This window comes from Fistularia commersonii, chromosome 9 (assembly GCF_037954325.1).
Source record: "Fistularia commersonii isolate RoL2024-O1a breed Wild chromosome 9, RoL_Fcom_v1.0, whole genome shotgun sequence".
Lineage (NCBI taxonomy): Eukaryota > Metazoa > Chordata > Actinopteri > Syngnathiformes > Fistulariidae > Fistularia > Fistularia commersonii.
This window is the reverse complement of record NC_141292.1, coordinates 16,987,973-17,006,788: the sequence shown is the minus strand read 5'-3', so window position 1 is coordinate 17,006,788 and position 18,816 is coordinate 16,987,973. Positions and strand designations below refer to the sequence as shown.

The 18,816-nt window shown below is 43.9% G+C and overlaps 1 protein-coding gene across 1 annotated transcript; it reads right to left on the bottom strand.

Annotated features, from left to right (window-relative positions):
* Window positions 1–12,743: 12,743 nt before the first annotated feature.
* On the bottom strand, window positions 12,744–16,028 carry LOC147231438 (alpha-2B adrenergic receptor-like). The gene has a single exon (XM_086152786.1). It carries the CDS (start codon window positions 15,150–15,152, stop codon window positions 13,749–13,751), a length of 1,404 nt encoding a protein of 467 aa, XP_086008912.1. The 5' UTR covers window positions 15,153–16,028; the 3' UTR covers window positions 12,744–13,748.
* Between the last annotated feature and the right edge of the window lie 2,788 nt (window positions 16,029–18,816).

The following is an 18,816-nucleotide window of genomic DNA, read 5'->3' as shown; positions in this document are numbered from 1 at the left end:
AGGACATCTATCTTTGTCTTCATTTATTGATCTATCTATCTATCTAGATGGGTTGGATGGGTAGCGAAGAAAGAGTTAAGATGTTGATATCAAGATTTTTTGGAATAAAACAGGGCTAAAAACATTGTAGAATACGGCAAAACAATAGTGTTTGTGATGATGCTAACAGATAGCTTGCACAGAAAGTGGCTAGCTGTCCTTCTACTTGAGGTTTTTGGCGGAAATGGGGGTGAAAATGTCGTAGTTTCTGGCAAATCCTTGATATTACGATGATGCTAACAGATGGTTAGCATGTAAGGCGCCCGGGTGTTGTTGTTACCCAGTTATTTGGCAGAGACGAGCAAAAAACATTATAACATTCAGCTAAACAATGATGTTGCAATGATGCTAACAGAGCGTTAGCACAGGGAGAGGCCAACAGTGATTATCCCTGAGGTCATTGGCGGAAAAACGTTGTAGCATAAAGGAAACCGTGATGTTGCGATAAGAGTTGTGATGTCAATGTTGAGGTTTTTGGCGAATCATGGACATTGCAATGATGCTAGCATAGCTAGCATGGAAAGGGAGCAGCTGTCATTATCGTTGAGGTATTTTTGCAGAGTCATCGCCGAGTAATGTTGTAGCCTTCAGCTAAACGATGATGTTGTGATGACGCTAACATAGTTAGCACAGAGAGAGTCTAGATATCGACCTTGATGTTTTTGGGTGAAAAACGTCACCGTGGATGCTAGAACGTTGATGTCATGATGATGCTAACATAGCTAGCGTGGAGAGAGACCAGCTGTCATTATCCCTGAGGCCATTGGCAGGGTCATAGGCAAAAAACATCGTAGCGTCAATGAAACCTGGATGTTGGGATAATGCTAACAAATAGCTAGCGCTGAAGGATTCGAGATGTTGACGTTGAGGTTTTTGGTGAACACATGGGCAAAAAAGTTATGTAGTCTGCGACAAATCTTTGACACTTCAAGGATGCTAAGAGATAGCTCTTAAAAAAAAAAAACAGCCAGCAGTCATTATCTCTGAGGTCTTTGGCAGAGTCATGAAGGAAAAATGCTGCAGCCTTCAGCGAAACGATGATGTTGTGATGACACCAACATCGTTAGCACAGAAAGAGTCGAGATGTCAACGTTGAGGTTTTTTTAGTTTAGCGGATGCTAATACAGTGATGCCACGAAGATGCTAACATAGCTTGTGTGTAAAGGGACCGGCTGTCGATATCTTGAGGTTTTTTGGCACGGGAGAAAAACGTCGTAGCGTCAACGAAACCTAAAAGTTGGGTTAATGCTAACAAATAGCTTACACTGAAGGAGTCGAGGTGTTGACAGTTGTTTGTAGCGTCCATTGTAGCGTACGGCAAATCTTTGACGTCGCGATGATGCTAAGAGATAGCTCCTAAAAAAAAAACAGCCAGCAGTCATTATCTCTGAGGTTTTTGCCAGAGTCATGAAGGAAAAATGTTGTAGCCTTCAGCTAAACGATGATATTGTGATGACACCAACATAGTTAGCACAGAAAGAGTCGAGATGTCAACGTTGAGGTTTTTGGGTTTAGCGGATGCTAACACACTGATGCCACGAAGATGCTAACATATCCTTGGCACGGGAAAAAAACGTCGTAGCATCAACGAAACCTAAAAGTTGGGTTAATGCTAACAAATAGCTTGCACTGAAGGAGTAAAGATGTCAACAGAATTGTGTGTAGCATACGTTGTAGCGTACGGCAAATCTTTGATGTTGCGTTGATGCTAAGAGATAGCTCTCTGAGGTTTTTGGCAGAGTCATGAAGGAAAAATGTTGTAGCCTTCAGCTAAACGATGATGTTGTGATGACACCAACATAGTTAGCACAGAAAGAGTAGAGATGCCAACGTTGAGGTTTTTTTAGTTTAGCGGATGCTAATACACTGATGCCACGGAGATGCTAACATAGCTGGTGTGGAAAGGGACCGGCTGTCGATATCCTTGGCACGGGAAAAAAACGTCGTAGCATCAACGAAACCTAAAAGTTAGGTTAATGCTAACAAATAGCTGACACTGAAGAAGTAGAGATGTCGACAGAATTGTGTGTAGCGTCCATTGTAGCGTACGGCAAATCTTTGACGTCGCGATGATGCTAAGAGATAGCTCCTAAAAAAAAAACAGCCAGCAGTCATTATCTCTGAGGTTTTTGCCAGAGTCATGAAGGAAAAATGTTGTAGCCTTCAGCTAAACGATGATATTGTGATGACACCAACATAGTTAGCACAGAAAGAGTCGAGATGTCAACGTTGAGGTTTTTGGGTTTAGCGGATGCTAACACACTGATGCCACGAAGATGCTAACATATCCTTGGCACGGGAAAAAAACGTCGTAGCATCAACGAAACCTAAAAGTTGGGTTAATGCTAACAAATAGCTTGCACTGAAGGAGTAAAGATGTCAACAGAATTGTGTGTAGCATACGTTGTAGCGTACGGCAAATCTTTGATGTTGCGTTGATGCTAAGAGATAGCTCTCTGAGGTTTTTGGCAGAGTCATGAAGGAAAAATGTTGTAGCCTTCAGCTAAACGATGATGTTGTGATGACACCAACATAGTTAGCACAGAAAGAGTAGAGATGCCAACGTTGAGGTTTTTTTAGTTTAGCGGATGCTAATACACTGATGCCACGGAGATGCTAACATAGCTGGTGTGGAAAGGGACCGGCTGTCGATATCCTTGGCACGGGAAAAAAACGTCGTAGCATCAACGAAACCTAAAAGTTAGGTTAATGCTAACAAATAGCTGACACTGAAGAAGTAGAGATGTCGACAGAATTGTGTGTAGCGTCCATTGTAGCGTACGGCAAATCTTTGACGTAGCGATGATGCTAAGAGATAGCTAGCACAAAAAATAACCAGCAGTCGTTATCCCTGAGGGTTTTAGCAAAGTCAGGAGCGAAAATCTTCGTAGCGTCATCGAAACCCGGATGTTGGGAAGATGCTAATAGATAGCTAGCGTCTCAGGTTCTCTTTGGTTCTGCGATAAAAAGCGTTGCACGCCACCGGTGTCGCCTTTCAGGGCCGCAGCTGCTCCTCGCCAGCCTGGACCCGGCGTCGGCACGAGAAATATCATCCCTGGCGATGATGTCACCCCCATTCCACCTTTTGATCCCCTTTAATCGGATTGCGGCGCTCACGGGAAATCTGGAGACGATAATAAAAGCCCCGGCTGATATTTATTGGCGGCGGCGGCGGGGAGGGCCGGCGCCAACCCCCCGTGATGGCGGACACAAATCTGCTCCCATAAAAATGGCCGATTCAGAAACCCCGCCCGCCGCCGGGGAGGTAATTGGCGCTAATCGGCCTCTAAGCGCGGCCGAGAACGCCAAGCCGCCGCCGCCGCCGCCGCCGCCGCCGCCGCCATAGAAGGCCCTGAGTCACCATTATGCGATTGCGACGACAATGGCGTCCTCCCACTCCTGACAGCGGCGGCGGTGACACGTCGACAAAGATGGGGAGGAGGACGCCTTCCATCGGACGGCGGAGAGCGTTGTGTAAGCGTATGACTCACGTTCCTGACAACAACACACACACACACACACACACACACTTTTTTTCTTTTTTTTTTTTGTTGTTTTCTATTGTTTTGTTTTTTCCTTATCTCCGCCGGCGGTCCAGTCAACAGGTGCGCTGAGAGCTCCGACCAGGATGTGTTGTTTTAATCTGGCGTTGCCACGACGACCTGGAAACAAGACAGAACAATAAAAACCTTGAGATTGTAATAGTAATAATTTTTAATGATATCATCAATGTGACTGCTAATACTGTAAATAAACTGTAATATTTGTAAAAATGTTTAATAAAATTGATATTAACCCAAAAATATAAATATATATAAATAAATATAAAGTAGTAATTTAGTAGCTATTATGATGATAACACAATACTTATTTTTATTATCATTATTACTTAGCAACATCATTACAACATCATAATTACAACCATAACAAACGTAATTTATATAATAATGATATCGTTATTCAATAGGGTGATTTCTACTACAAACATTATCATCAACATCATCATGATTTATTATAAACGTTTTTTTTGGTGTGATTAACATTATTATCATAATTTACATTATTATATTATTATTTTATATTATTATGAATTAATAATAATTATAATTATTTCAGGGATAGCATCACCAAAATAATGATAATTATGATAATAATGATAATAGTCATTGCATGTCCAATGTATATAATTATTTTCATTATTTTTATTATTATCATTATAGTTTTCATTTTTCATCCGGAATACAAATCTTTATATGATTTTTTTTTTTTTTCATTGGAGTGTGTGTGTGTGTGTGTGTGTGTGTGTTGTATAAGTGCGTGGAGTGGAGCCACTTCACGCGTCTCTGCCGGCGTTTTGGGTCGGCAGGTGAATTTGGAGGCAGGAATAAAGAGAAAATTGAAAAAGGAAAAAAATTATATATATATATAATTTTTTTTCTTTTTCAGAATATATATATATATATATATGTGATGAGACTAAAAAAAGAATCATCGGATGATCAAAAAGCGTCTTTGTATTTTATCTGTGATTATTATTGATTTTAAAATATGGATTTTACAGCACTTTTAATAATAAACTCATTATTATTGTTATTATTTTTGTACATTATTATCTATCTGTTATTGTTATTATTATTATGAGTGTTATAGTTACTATTATTGTAATTGTCACTGTCATTATTATTATTATCATCATCATCATTGTTATGAAATGTATTATTATTATAATTATACTTATAATTTAATTTATGAAATTAATTTGTGATTACATTTATATTTTTTGTCAGCATGATCATCATTGTGATACAAATGAATGAGTGAATGCTTGTAAGTCTATATGACGTCGGACAGAATGAATATTTCCTAATTTCTTTAATGATTTGTGAATAATTAATGAATAGTTGTATGTTTATGTCATGAATTAGAGGGTAAACGAACGACCGAATCAATAAACGAATCAACAAACGAACGAATCAATGAACGAATCACCAAACGAACAAGGAATCAATAAACAAATCAACAAACGAACAAGGAATCAATAAACGAATCAATAAATGAATCAACAAATGAACGAACGAACCAATCAATGACAAACGAATCAATAAACGTATAAATTAAACAATAAACAAACAAACGAATCAATGAACGAGCGAACAAATCAGTGAATCAGTATTCACATTTACTTGCTATTCTCGCCCCCAAAAAATCTATTCAGCCTTAAGCATCAATCGATCATTCAACAGCTAAAGGTGTGTAACACACACACACACACACACACACACACACACACACACACCAAACAAATCGACTTAACGAGGCCTTAAACCTCCCGCCGCCGCCGCCATGTCTGTGATGTCATCCTGCAGCAATAATATGGCCATCATTTAACACCGCCGTCATTAATTACCCGTTAGTGTTTGTGCGCTGCTTCCTGGTGGATGCACACACACACACACACACACACACACACACACACACACACACACATGCAATGTCACTTCCTGTGCCTTCAGCGGCCAATTAAGACGTGAGTGATGCCCCTCAGGGTGTGTGTGTGTGTGTGTGTGTGTGTGTGTGTGTGTCCTCAAGTGGCTTCACATTAAACACACACACTCCTTATCGATGTGTGTGTGTGTGTGAGTACTAAGAGTGAATAAATCGTCCCACTTTGATGTGATTCATGTGTTTTTTATGTGTCGCCGTAGGGCATTATGGGATGTAGCGAATGGGGGGGGTGGGCGGTCGTCACGGTAACAAACCTGGAACATATATGTGTAAATATCATATATGTAAAATAAACATCATATTTGTTAAGATAAAAACATTAAAAATTACAAAGTGGTTATTTTTTTAATATACATATTTTCATATATATTTTTATCTCAATATCTGTTTTTATTTTATTGAAGAGAAATGTTTATGTCATATATTATAAATATATTTTTTTAATTTTTATCATCATAATAAAACTATCTATATTTTGTATATATAATACATATAATATGTATAATAATTTTGTTATTAATATGTTGATGTCCATAGATACAAAAAAAAAAAAACACAAGTGGTTTATATATTTATATACATCTATATAAAAAACAAACATATATTATATATATTAATTTTTCATTTATCTAGAATGATATAATAATGAATGAATTCATCAACAATTCATCATTTGAAAAAATCTTTGATATATTTTTTTATTTTGAAAAAACATAAATATATATATATATACATATAAAAAACTCCCCTTTTTAATTTTTCTTTTAGATATATATATATGTTCATGCACAAGTCCCCACCTCAGGTTCTGATCTGGTGGATGATTGACAGCTGACCTGAGCAGGTTAAGCCCCGCCCCTTGACCCAGAGAGCTGGAATAGGCTCCGCCCCCTTGTCAATCAAACAAGGGGCAGAATCTGATCACTTCCTGTCTGACATACTAAACATCTAGTTATACATAAAAAAGACATCAATGTAATTATAAATAATTTCCTAAAAGAAATGAATGACATCTTTAAATTTTTTTCTTCTTCTTTCGTCTTTTCCCTTCAGGTGTCGCCACAGCCAATCAACTTTCTCCATCTAACCCTATTCTCTGGATCCTCCTCTATTACACCAACTACCTTCATATCTTCTCCCACTACGTCCATCAATCTTCTCTTTGGTCTTCCTCGAGACCTCCAATTTCAGCATCCGTCTACCAATATATCCACTATCCCTCCTGTTTTCTGTTCTCACTACAGATCACAATGTCATCCGCAAACCTCATGGTCCATGGGGATTCCTGTCTAACCTCATCTGTCAGCCTGTCCATCACCATTGCGAACAAGAAGGGGCTCAGAGCTGATCCTTGATGGAGTCCCACCTCCACCTTGAACTTCTCTGTCACTCCTACAGCTCACAGCGAGCATACATGTCCTGCACCAGTCTAACATACTTCTCTGCTACACCATATTTCCTCAAACAATACCAGAGCTCCTCTCTTGGCACCCTGTCATGCTTTTTCTAGGTCTACAAGAACACAATGCAACTCCCTCTGGCCTTCTCTGTACTTCTCTATTAGCATTCTCAACGCAAATACTGCATCTGTAGTACTCTTCCTAGGTATGAAGCCATACTGCTGTTCACAAATGCTGACTTCTGCTCTCAGTCGAGTTTCCGCTACTCTTCCCCATAACTTCATTGTATGGCTCATCAACTTTATCCCTCTGTAGTTGCAGCAATTCTGCACATCTCTCTTTAATTTTCCACATTCATCAGTTCTTCAAAGTACTCTTTCCATCTTCCCATCACTCCTCTAGCATCTGTCAATACATTTCCCTCTCTGTCCTTAATCACCCGGACCTGTTGTACATCCTTTCCATCTTTATCTCTGTTTCGCCAACCTGTATAGATCATTCTCACCCTCCTTACTATCCAACCGAGCATACAAGTCATCATAAGCCCTTTGTTTTGCCTTTGCTACCTCTATCTTTACCATTCGCCGCATCTCCCTGAACTCCTGTCTGTTCTCTTCAGTCCTCTCAGTATCCCACTTCTTCTTCGCTAACCGCTTTCTCTGTATACACTCCTGCACTTCCTCATTCCACCACCAAGTCTCCTTATCTACTTTCCTTCCAGATGACACACCAAGTACTCTTCTACTTGTCTCCCTGATAACACTAGCTGTAGTTGTCCAATCATCTGGAAGCTCACCCTGACCACCCAGACCCTTTCTCAACTCCTCCCTGAAAACCATGCAACACTCCTCCCTTTTCAGCTTCCACCATTTTGTCCTCTGCTCTGCCTTTGTCCTCTTCATCTTCCTTGTCACCAGAGTCATCCTACAAACCACCATCCTATGCTGTCTGGCTACACTCTCACCTACAACTACTTTGCAGTCACTGATCTCTTTCAGGTTACCTCGTCTATACAAGATGTAGTCTACCTGCGTGCTCCTACCTCCGCTCTTATAAGTTACCCTATGTTCCTGTTTTTTCTGCAAAAAGGTGTTCACTACAGCCATTTCCATCCTTTTTGCAAAATCTACCACCATCTGTCCCTCTGCATTCCTATCCTGGATACCAAATCTGCCCATCACTTCTTCATCCCCTCTATTGCCTGCACCAACATGTCCATTGAAGGCTGCACCAATGACCACTCTCTCATTTCTGGGAATATTCTGCATCACTTCATCCAACTCATTCCAGAACTTCTCCTCCTCTTCAGATTCACATCCCACCTGTGGTTCATAGTCACTAACAACATTGAGCATCACACCTTCAATTTCCAGTTTCAGACTCATAAGTCTCTCTGACATTCTTTTCACCTCTAGGACGTTCCTAACAAACTCCTCCTTCAAGATAACTCCTACTCCATGTCTCTTCTTGTCAGTACCATAATAGTACAACTTAAAGCTGCTCCTAAGCTTCTAGCCTTACTACCTTTCCACCTGGTCTCCTGGACACACAGTATATCCACCTTCCTTCTCTGCATCATGTCCACCAACTCTCTACCTTTTCCTGTCATAGTCCCAATATTCAAAGTCCCTACTCTCAGTCCCAGACTCTTTCCTTTCCTCCTCTCTCTCTGCTTCTGAACACGACCTCCTCCTCTTCTTCTTGTTCTTGTTCTTGTTCTTCCACCCACAGTAGCCCAGTTTCCATTAGTGCCCTGTAGGTCATCAGTACCAATGGCGGTTGCATGTTTTTGGAAAGAGTTTTACGCCGAATGCCCTTCCTGACGCAACCCTCTGCATTTATCCTTGCATAAAGAAATTAAAAAAAAAATAAAATTAATAAAAAATGAAAATGAAAAACAGAAAATAATTCAGTATTAGAAATGGTCCTGAAAATTTGGGGGAAAATTTCAAGAAAATGAGAAAATAAATTAGTCACTGAATTGAGATTTTTATTAAAAAAAACAGAAATAAAACCAATCAGAAATAATTAAAATTTGCAATATGTTATCCAATTATGATTTATTAACCTGCAATAAAAGAAGCTGAAATAAAACCAAACACAGCAACACAACAAAGAAGGAAACTTCTTGGAGAATTAAAAATTTAAGGAGCAAATTGGGCATTAAAATTTGTAAAATCAGTTTCAATTAAAACATAAGTTGTCAAAAAAAAATTAGGAGAACATAAACCACTTAGAATCCAGATGAGAAAAAAAAAAGAGTAGTAAAGAAACTGCAAAAAAAAAATTTGATAAAATAATTTGAACGTAATTGACAAAGAAATGGACCTCTGGAGTCAAAACAAATTTGGTGAGAAATTGACTGACTAGTCGCACGAAAAGAGAAATGACGGGAAATAAATAATCAGATACGTACATTTAAAAAAAAAAAGAAAAGAAAAAAAAACAACCAGAAAATCAGCCGTAAGTCAAAGTAGCTTCAAATGACCGGGAATAAAAATTTAAAAAATCAAGCAATAAAAGAAGCTGCAAGCAGACAAAAGCTAGTGAATCAGCTTCCATTAGCAGAGGAAGAGGAGGAAATAAAAAGAGGACAAAAAAAAAGAAAAAGGATGATGAGGTGGGTGTCGCCACGGCGACAGACCAGGAGAAAGAGAGAGAGGCACGTTTGTTCGCACAATTTTTCCGTTTCGGAATAAAAAGGAAATAATTCATTTCATTATCGATTAATTGTCTATTATTTATGTGATATTTTTAAAAAATTCCATCTATAAATATTACATGTCATTTATTATGTTTTGATGTATAAAACATTATAATTTTATAGATAAAAATGTCATGTATGGGCAAACATTTTGTTTTTGCTGTTAGTTCCTGTATATCCGTGTCAGCCAATCACAGCCGCTATCAGGGGAGGGGCGGGGCTTAATTGAGCTGTCAATCATCTTCTCTGTTCCTGAGAACCCGTGCTTGAAATCCTCCTCTTCTTCTTCTTCTTCTTCTTCTGCTTGGTTGTGTCTAATCCATGCTTTTATTTTGGAATCAGACTTAATCTGGATTGAACCCAACTTCAATCTGGACCATCCTTTTCTGGATGTGCTGTTGTAATCTGACCCAATCTGGATTACCGTCATCTGGCCCATCAGATCAGAGATCTTAATCAGGTTCTTCCTTCTCTGGACCGCCTTAATCTGAACCATCAGAGTCTGGACAAAAAGAATCTGGATTACCTTAATCTGGACCATCTCATTCTGGGACGTCTAAATCTGGACCCTCTAATCTTAGTCTACCTGCCTCTAGACTGTCTTGATCTGGACCGTCTCAAATTTTACCACCTAAATGTGTTAATCTGAATCATTTAAATGGAGTCCGTCTTAATCTGGACCAGTTGAATCTAGACCATCATAATCTGGATCATCTAATTCTGGACCATCGAATTCTGGGACATCTGACCCTAGACCACCTGTTTCTGGAACGTCTTTGTCTTACCATCTAAAATGTCCTTTCTTAATCTGAATCGTCTTCATCGAGTTCATCTTAAATCTGGAACAACTGAATCTGGACAATCTTAATCTGGACCATCTCATTCATGACCGTCTGAATTTGGACTGTCCTGATCGAGACCGTTTGAATCACAACCATCTGAATCAGGTCTGTCTTAATCTAGACCATCGGCATCTGGACTTTGTGCATCTGGAATGTTTGATTCCAGACCACCTGAATCTTGACTGTCTTAATATGGATCATCGGAATCTGGACCATTGAATTCTGGATCACCGGAGTCTGGACCGTCTTGATCGGAACCACCTGAATCTGGGGCCACTGGACGATCATAAACTGGACCATCTAAATCTGAACCCTTTCAATCATGGAGCATCTCTTTCTAGATCACCTGAATCAGATTCGTTTGATTCTTGATGACCTGAATCCGAACGACTTGAATTTGGACGGTCTAATTCTGGACCGTCTGAATCTGGACCATTTTAATGTCAATTGTCGTTTTTTCTAGACTGCTTGAATCTGACATATCTGCATATGAACCAGCTGGATCTTGATCACACCTATCTGGACCACCTGATTCTGGAGTTCCTCAATCTGGACCATCTAATTCTGGATCACGTGAATCTGGACCACCTAATTCTGGATCATCTAACTCTGGATCACATGAATCTGGACCCCCTGATTCCATACCATCAAATTCTGGATCACCTGATTCTGGACCTTTTCATTTCAGATCACCTGAATCCGGACCATCTAATTCTGGATCGCATGAATATGGACCACCTGATTCTGGATCACTATAATCTGGACCACCGGATCCTGGACCGTTTAATTTGGGATCACCGGAATCAGGACTGTCTAATTCTGGATCGCCTATATCTGGACCGTCTAATTCTGGATCACCTGAATCAAGACTGTCAAATGCTGGATCACTTGAGTCTGGTGCACCTCCATCTGAACTACCTTAGTCTGGACCATCAGAGTCCGGACGACTTGAATGTAGACCATCATAAACCGGACCGCCCACTTCAAGACCATCTTCACCTGGACCATCCGATTCTGGATCCGGTCCAGAATCCGGTCCACTTTCATCTTGACCGCCTAATCTTAGCTACGTGTTTATAAGGGTTATTACACTGTAATAACACAGTAATGATTAGATAATAATTACCATTTTAATATCAATGTAATCATGAAAAACACCTGTAATAATGTAATAACATTGAAATATTAGTATGACACATTGGAGACATTGTGTAATAATAATGTAATAACACTGTAATAATGTAATAGGGCTTACATTGTGTAATAACACGCCGTACATAGTAATTATGCTGTAATACTGTGTAACGCTGTAATAATGCAATAATTAAATTTGTACTAACACTACTAATGTAATAACACTGTAATAGCAACAAGATAATCATGTAATAACACTGTAATAGGGGTAGTAACACCTTAATCGTGTTATAACACAATAATAATGCAATTATGTCGCAATAATAGTAATAACGCGCTTTATTATGGAATAACATGAAATATTATCACATTGTACTAACCCCCTGCACTAAGCACAACAACAATAATAATGATAATAATAATAATAATGCGCGGACCTTTTCTTTTTTCGCTGTGAAAACACAGAACATTCAGACGCCGCGGCGCCACTGCAGCTTCCAGCCGCCCACGGCCAGGAGAGACCGGCGTGTGCGTGCTTTCTTTTTTACTTTTTTTGCAAATGCAGCGTTAGCTCGAGTACCTCCCCCGCCCCCCCAACCTCCATCCATCTGGACCCCCGCTTTCACGTCGTGCACGATCGCAGGTTTGAACCCGCGACCCCGTGAGAGCGAGACCGGCGGTCGGGGGTTTTGCTGAAGAGGGCGGAAAAAGACATGGATTATTCATTCGTTCATCCATTCGTGAATGAATAACACGCGTCATATAGACACGCCGTTCACCCTCCAGTTAGCATGATTTTGGGCTGTGCTCTGCAGTACTGCTACTACAAGTAGTGCTAAAATACTACCGTGAGTGTGGGAGGAACCTGAAGAACCCTGAGGAACCCTGAGGAACCCTCTGGAGACACGTGGAGAGCATGGAGAATCCGCTGGGGACCTTCTTTCCGCGAGGCGTAAGCGCTAACGCCACCCGTCTGCTTCCCGTTAGCCTTCGGCGCTCCGTTCTCCATCCTAGGATAGTGAGGGAAGGTGGCGTCCCCATCTCTTGCCTTCCTAGGATTCCCACGTAGGGGTTGGTTGGAACGTTCCGGAACCGACAAACACGACGAGGACACACGGCTGGGTGGAGGCGACATTTTAATGGTGTCATCCCTTCGGTCGGTTACACAGATACCGCTACCGTTTGCGATACATGGATTATATATCCGATGATAGAATAGGGTGTCGCCGACGCTCCAGATGCTAACTTTTTTTTTAGGGGGTGACTTTTCACTACTCGAGTAATAACATGCTGATTATAAACAAGTAATGACACTTTTTTTTTTTTTTAAATCGATAACGTCTACAAGCGCATTTTGGGGCTAGCCGCCGGTTGGGATATTGCTTCCTGGCCACGGCGCGAGTTAGCATCCATTCGGGCGTAAGGAGTCGGCCATCTCGACAGGAACTTATTGTGGCGTTTAGCTGCTAGCGTCGTGACGATCGCTTGCTACTCTCTGGGACATGCTAGCATGTCTTGGGTTGTTCCGAGCATACCGATGACGTCCGATACGAGCGTTGGCCGAGTGCTTTTGAGCCTCGTGGGGGTATCTTACCTTTATGACACATTTATAAACACAGTCAAAGCTAAGTTGAGGGGTGCGGGGTTCGTGTACCCCGACGGCGTCGGGTGACTCTGCTCCCCAAAGACAAACAGATATGAAACGTCCGCTGCTAGCTAGCCCTCGGTGCGCCTTACGCTAGCCAAGTGTTCTTGCACTTCTTAGCGGGGTTACACAATAACGAGCATACGAGTCGCGTGGAGACACGCCGGAAGTTTGTGGTTACTTGGGGCGGTTGGACGAGAGCGTCTCCTGAATATCGTGTACGGGGAATAAATAGGAAAGTTCTCGGGCTCTAGAAGAACGTCCCCTTGACGTGCCTGCACAGGATCCTCTCGAAAGGTCCGCTGCTAGCCCTCGGTGCGCCTTACGCTAGCCAAGTGTTCTCGCACTTCTTAGCGGGGTTACACATTAACGAGCATACAAGTCGCGTGGAGACACGCTGGAAATTCGTGGTTACTTGGGGCGAGAGCAGCGTCTCCTGGATATCGCGTACGGGGAATAAATAGGAAAGTTCTCGGGCTCTAGAAGAACGTCCCCTTGATGTGCCTGCACAGGATCCTCTTGAAGGCCTTCCGGAAGTCGTTGTTGAAGATGGTGTAGATGACAGGGTTCAGGCAGGAGTTGCAGTAGCCGATCCAGAAGAAGAACTTGAAGAGCGGCACGGGGATGGTGCAGGTGTCGGGGCAGACGGCCATCAGGGAGTAGGAGAGGAAGAAGGGGAACCAGCATACGGCGAAGACGCCCATCACCACCGCCAGGACGAAGGTGAAGCGCTTCTCGCGGTTCGCCAGGGCCTTCCTGCGAGACATGGGCGTGCCCGGGAGTTTGGGCGAGGCCTCGGCGGCCAGCTGGGTGCCGGAGGGCGTGGCCACGGTAGCCTTGTAGCGACAGGCCAGGTTGAAGACCTGCACCTTGAAGCTCTTGCCCCGGGAAAGTCCGGAACCGGCCTGGTCGCTTCTTCCGCCGACGTCCGGCTCGCCGTCGGAGCCGTAGCTGGAGGTGTTGTCCTGAGGCGGCTCTTCTCCTTCCTCCCGCCGGTCGCCTTCGGTAGCCTGCGGTTGGACTTGCGAGCCGCTCGACGTATCCTCGGGGGCGGACTCTTTCCCGTCGCCGTTCGCCACCCCCTGGTCTCCGTGGGGCCGCGACTCCTCGGGCGGGCGCTCCGGCCCCTCGCCTCCGGCGCCGCCGCCGGCCTCCGGCGCCGCCGCCTTCGGCTTCTGCGCCGGCGAGCTGCGGGTGTGCCGCTTGGCGATCTGGTAGATCCTGATGTAGACCAGGATCATGATGACGCAGGGGGCGAAGAAGGAGCCGACGGTGGAGTAGAGGATGTACCAGCGCTCGCCGTTGAGCTCGCACACCTCCTCGCCGCCCTCGCTCTTGTCCAGCGTGAGGAGAGGCGGGAAGGAGATGACCGCCGATATCAGCCACACCACCACGATGGCCGCCTTGATGCGCAGAGGCGTCCGCTTGGCGCCGTAGCTCACGGGCCGGGAGATGGACAGGTAGCGGTCCAGCGCGATGGCGCACAGGTGCACGATGGAGGAGGTGCAGAAGAGCACGTCCAACGCCAGGTAGATCTCACACCAGATGGAGCTGAAGGCCCAGTAGCCTTGCAGCTCGTTGGCTAACGAGAAGGGGATGATCAGCGTGGCCACCAGGATGTCCGCCGCCGCCAGCGACACCAGGAAGAGGTTCTGCGGACCCTTGAGGGAGCGAGACGTCAGGACGGCGATGATGACCAGGATGTTCCCGACGATGGTCACCAGCATCATGGAGGTGATGGCCAAGGCGAAGGCGGCGGTGGCCTGCGGGGAGTAGGTGGCGGGCCGGCCGGCGCCGCGCTCGCAGGGTCGCGCCGACGCCAGGCTGGCGTTCCTGCCGGGGCGTCCGGTGATTTCCGACACGCAGGGCGAGTCCGTAAACATGGCGGCGGAGCGGCGGCGGCGGGTCAGAGTGGCGCCATGACACCTGGAAGGGGGAACACAAGGAGTGATGGCGGGCGGCGCCGCCGGGGAAACGGACTGGAGACGCACGGCGCCCCCCGGTGGTCGCCGTTTTTAAAAAACGAAAGCGGTTTCCTCGCGAGAACGTCCGGCGGCTTTAATAAAGTCCTGAACCCGGGCTCTTATCGGACGACAGCGGGTGGAAACTCATTTCCCGGGAGGTCAAAGGTCAAAGGTCGACCCCTCCCCTCCCCTCCCTTCCCCCCACGATCCGCCATCTTTGCGGCTACGGGGAAAAACACAGGGATGAACCGACCCGCTCTGACGTTATTAAATAAAATTTACAAAAAAAAAAAGACGAAGTCGGATTGAAACGAGGGAGAGGGGATTTTGGAGAATAATTAGGGATGATGTAATTGCGCAGTAATAACACGGCTATTACAATTATTGGCAAAACACCCTGAAGATTAGAAATAGATCACAACAGCACCGAATATTACTGGAATTGATTTTTAGACTCTATGTGTGTGTGTGTGTGTACATATATATATACATATATATATGATATATACAGACATTAAACACTACAAGATACGGTTGCTGTGGTTCGATTCAACTTGTGATTATAGCAGAAATCATATTTTTAAAAGGATGAATTCAATATTCATTGTAAAATTATAAATGATTTTTAAAATGACCGAATTATGCTTTTCATAAAAAGATAAAAGTGGAAAAAGTGAATTGCCGATATTTCCCAAAAAAAAAAATAACAATGACTTAAAAAAGGTTTTTACTTGATGTGTAAAACAAAATTGAAATGATCACAAAAAAGACAATAAAAAAAAAACATCATATACAAAAAAGGTACATGAAATACTAATATGAAAAAAAGTGAAATAAATGCGATATTTTCAAAAGACAAATGATTTATTGTGAAAAAAAATGAAAAGGATGAAAGCATTATTGGAAAAAGTTACATGAACGAAGATAACTGGTAAAAAAAAAAACATGTACATTAAAAAAAATATGTATATGATTATTTAACATAACAAATTAAATACTTGTACGTTATTAAAAAAAAAAAATCTTGATTCGTTCGGATCAGATAATCCCGGATCGGAACAAAAAGTTTGATAAAAACCGACCTGGACGCGCCCGGATGATCCGGAATCTGGACGCCGGAGGTCGCGACGCGGACCGGGGGATGAACGGGTGGGCTGGGGCTGCTCCGGAGCTCCGGGCTCGGTCCCGGGGCTTCTCCCGCTCCGCTGTCCGGGCGACGAGTCGCCTCCGGCGGCCGCGGAGAAGCGCGGAGGAGGAGATGGAAGGAGGAAAGAAGAAAAAAAAAAAAAAAAAAAAAAAAAAGTTCCTCCGGAGCCCCAGCGGGGGATGCTGCGAGTCGTGGCCGGCGGAGAGGAGGGGTCGCCGGGGAGGAAGGACGGGGTGCGCCCGGTGCTCCGGAGCCGGTGCGGTGACCGGGCGGCGTGCGTTGAGTCTCCTCTGCCGGACGCCAGGCGCGCGCCTTTTCCGGTGACGCGCGGGACACGTCGGCGCGTGCGCGAGCGCGCGGATGAAATCACGGCTCGTTACTTTTTTTTTTTTTTTTTCTTGGAAAAAAAAGTGTTTTGGAGAAATAACTTTTCACGTGAATGTTTTGTCACCTTTAAATTCATTCACTCATTCATTCTCTCGGCCTGCGCTGGGGGAGGGGCGGGGTCGAGCCTAGCTCAGCTGTGATTGGACAAGAGGCGGATCACACGGGTCACATGTGAGCATTCACCCGCTCATTCACACGTCGCAGAGGGACACGAAACAATTCACCCGTTCACACATCGAGACACTGCTGGGTGTCCAAGAACCTCCTGCATGTGAATAAACCTACTTTAGCGTTGCTCGGGGAAGAAGAAGGAAATAGGAATAGGGACTTTCAAAATAAAATATGGCGGGAGATCTTTGGAGAGGAGAAGAGACTCCTGAGCTAATGCTGCCAAAGACAGCATGGGGGCGTCGCTTACGTTAGCCTTCGTGAGCAGCGCGTCATTTATTGTCATGCAATGTGGATGCTAGGAGTCGTCGCTAGCCACGGGTCACGAATGCAAGCGGTTATTTCAGTTGTGTTAGCATGTCGCTGTGATCCTTGATCTGCCGTGAGTTGACCCTGACAGGATTAGTGTCTGCATGCTAGCGACGACACGGACGTTGCTCATATTTTATTTCTTTGATAAAATAAATAATCCTCATATATGTATATGTTAGCATAACTATTGGCAATATAATCGGATCTGCTGTTGGAAGCTGTTAGCATAAAGTGAGCATCCTTGAAATCGAAACAAACTAAGGGTACAAATCTGTTCATCAGTAGGCTAACGGCTAGCACTAGCACAAAACCTAAGTGTAGTCAAGATAGCATGTTAGCCATAAATAATATGTCAAAGGCCGTCTCTGTGATAGGCAAGAGCGTCTCGGGTCACTTCCTGTTATCTAGCCAGCATTAGCTCCTAGCCGAGAGCAATCTAATAGGTCTCTTGCTGCACCAAACGGAAGGTTAATCCGAACATTCTGCCATTGAAATGCTTTCTGGGAAGCTAACGCTGAAGCACAAAGCTAGCAAGCGGTCACAAGCGATAAATGAAACAATCCTCAACGGACGTCTAACCTTAAATGGACCCAACGTGCAAGGTTCATACGGCCTCGTCCCGACATTCCCCTTACGTTGTTTTCGAGTTCGGAGTATCACACGCTCGTTCAAAGTGATAAATCGGGTCAGTCCGATCTCCGCCACGCGTCAAAACTCATCGGAAACCATTCAGAATCTTTGAAAGCGTAAACGGACGATTAGCTTAGCTTTGAAAACGTGCTATTCAGTTTACACTGAATTGCATTCGCCCATCCACACACCAAAAGCGACAGAGCTGTCGCGCGAGGTTATAGCCAGGTTGTCAGGTAAGGCTTTCGTAAAAAGAATCAAGGCTCAACTATTGAGTGTTAAAAACGCAAGGAGGCGGAGCCTCCCGTTTGCCCTCTGTATCCATTTCCTGTTTGAGTACCCCAGTCTCGGGGGGCAGCGTTGTACGGTATGCTCAAGTGAGACCGGTGAAAGGAGCAAAGAAACCGACATGGCGCACTCTGCCATCATCTACGTCGCCCTTTGTTATTGTCAGACGGGACTTGAAGTGAGCTCTACACCGTCCTCTTGTGGATGTGCTGCTTAAAAAACCACGAGGTACCAATGGGAAGTAGGTGGACATGTTGTACATCGATGTACCTGTTGAGGCACAGAACATACAGTCTATCCAAGCTGCCATTGGGTGAGAGGCAGGGTTCACCCAGTGCTTGTTGATCCCAGGGCTACATCGAGACCCATGCGACGATTCACTTGTCTTCTACAGACAGGACCTAGAAAAAGCGTACAATAGGGTGCCAAGAGATGAACTACAGGTAGGGTATGAGGAAGTCTGAAATGGCAGAGAAGTACGTTGGACTGGCGCAAGACATGTATGCCAGATGTGAGACAGCGGTGAGGTTCAAGATGGAAGTGGGACCACGTCAGCCCCTTCTTGTTTGCAGTGGTGACGGACAGGCTGGCACACGAGATAAGACAGGAATCTCCATGGACCATGATGTTTGCAGGTGGTGAGCATCTAGA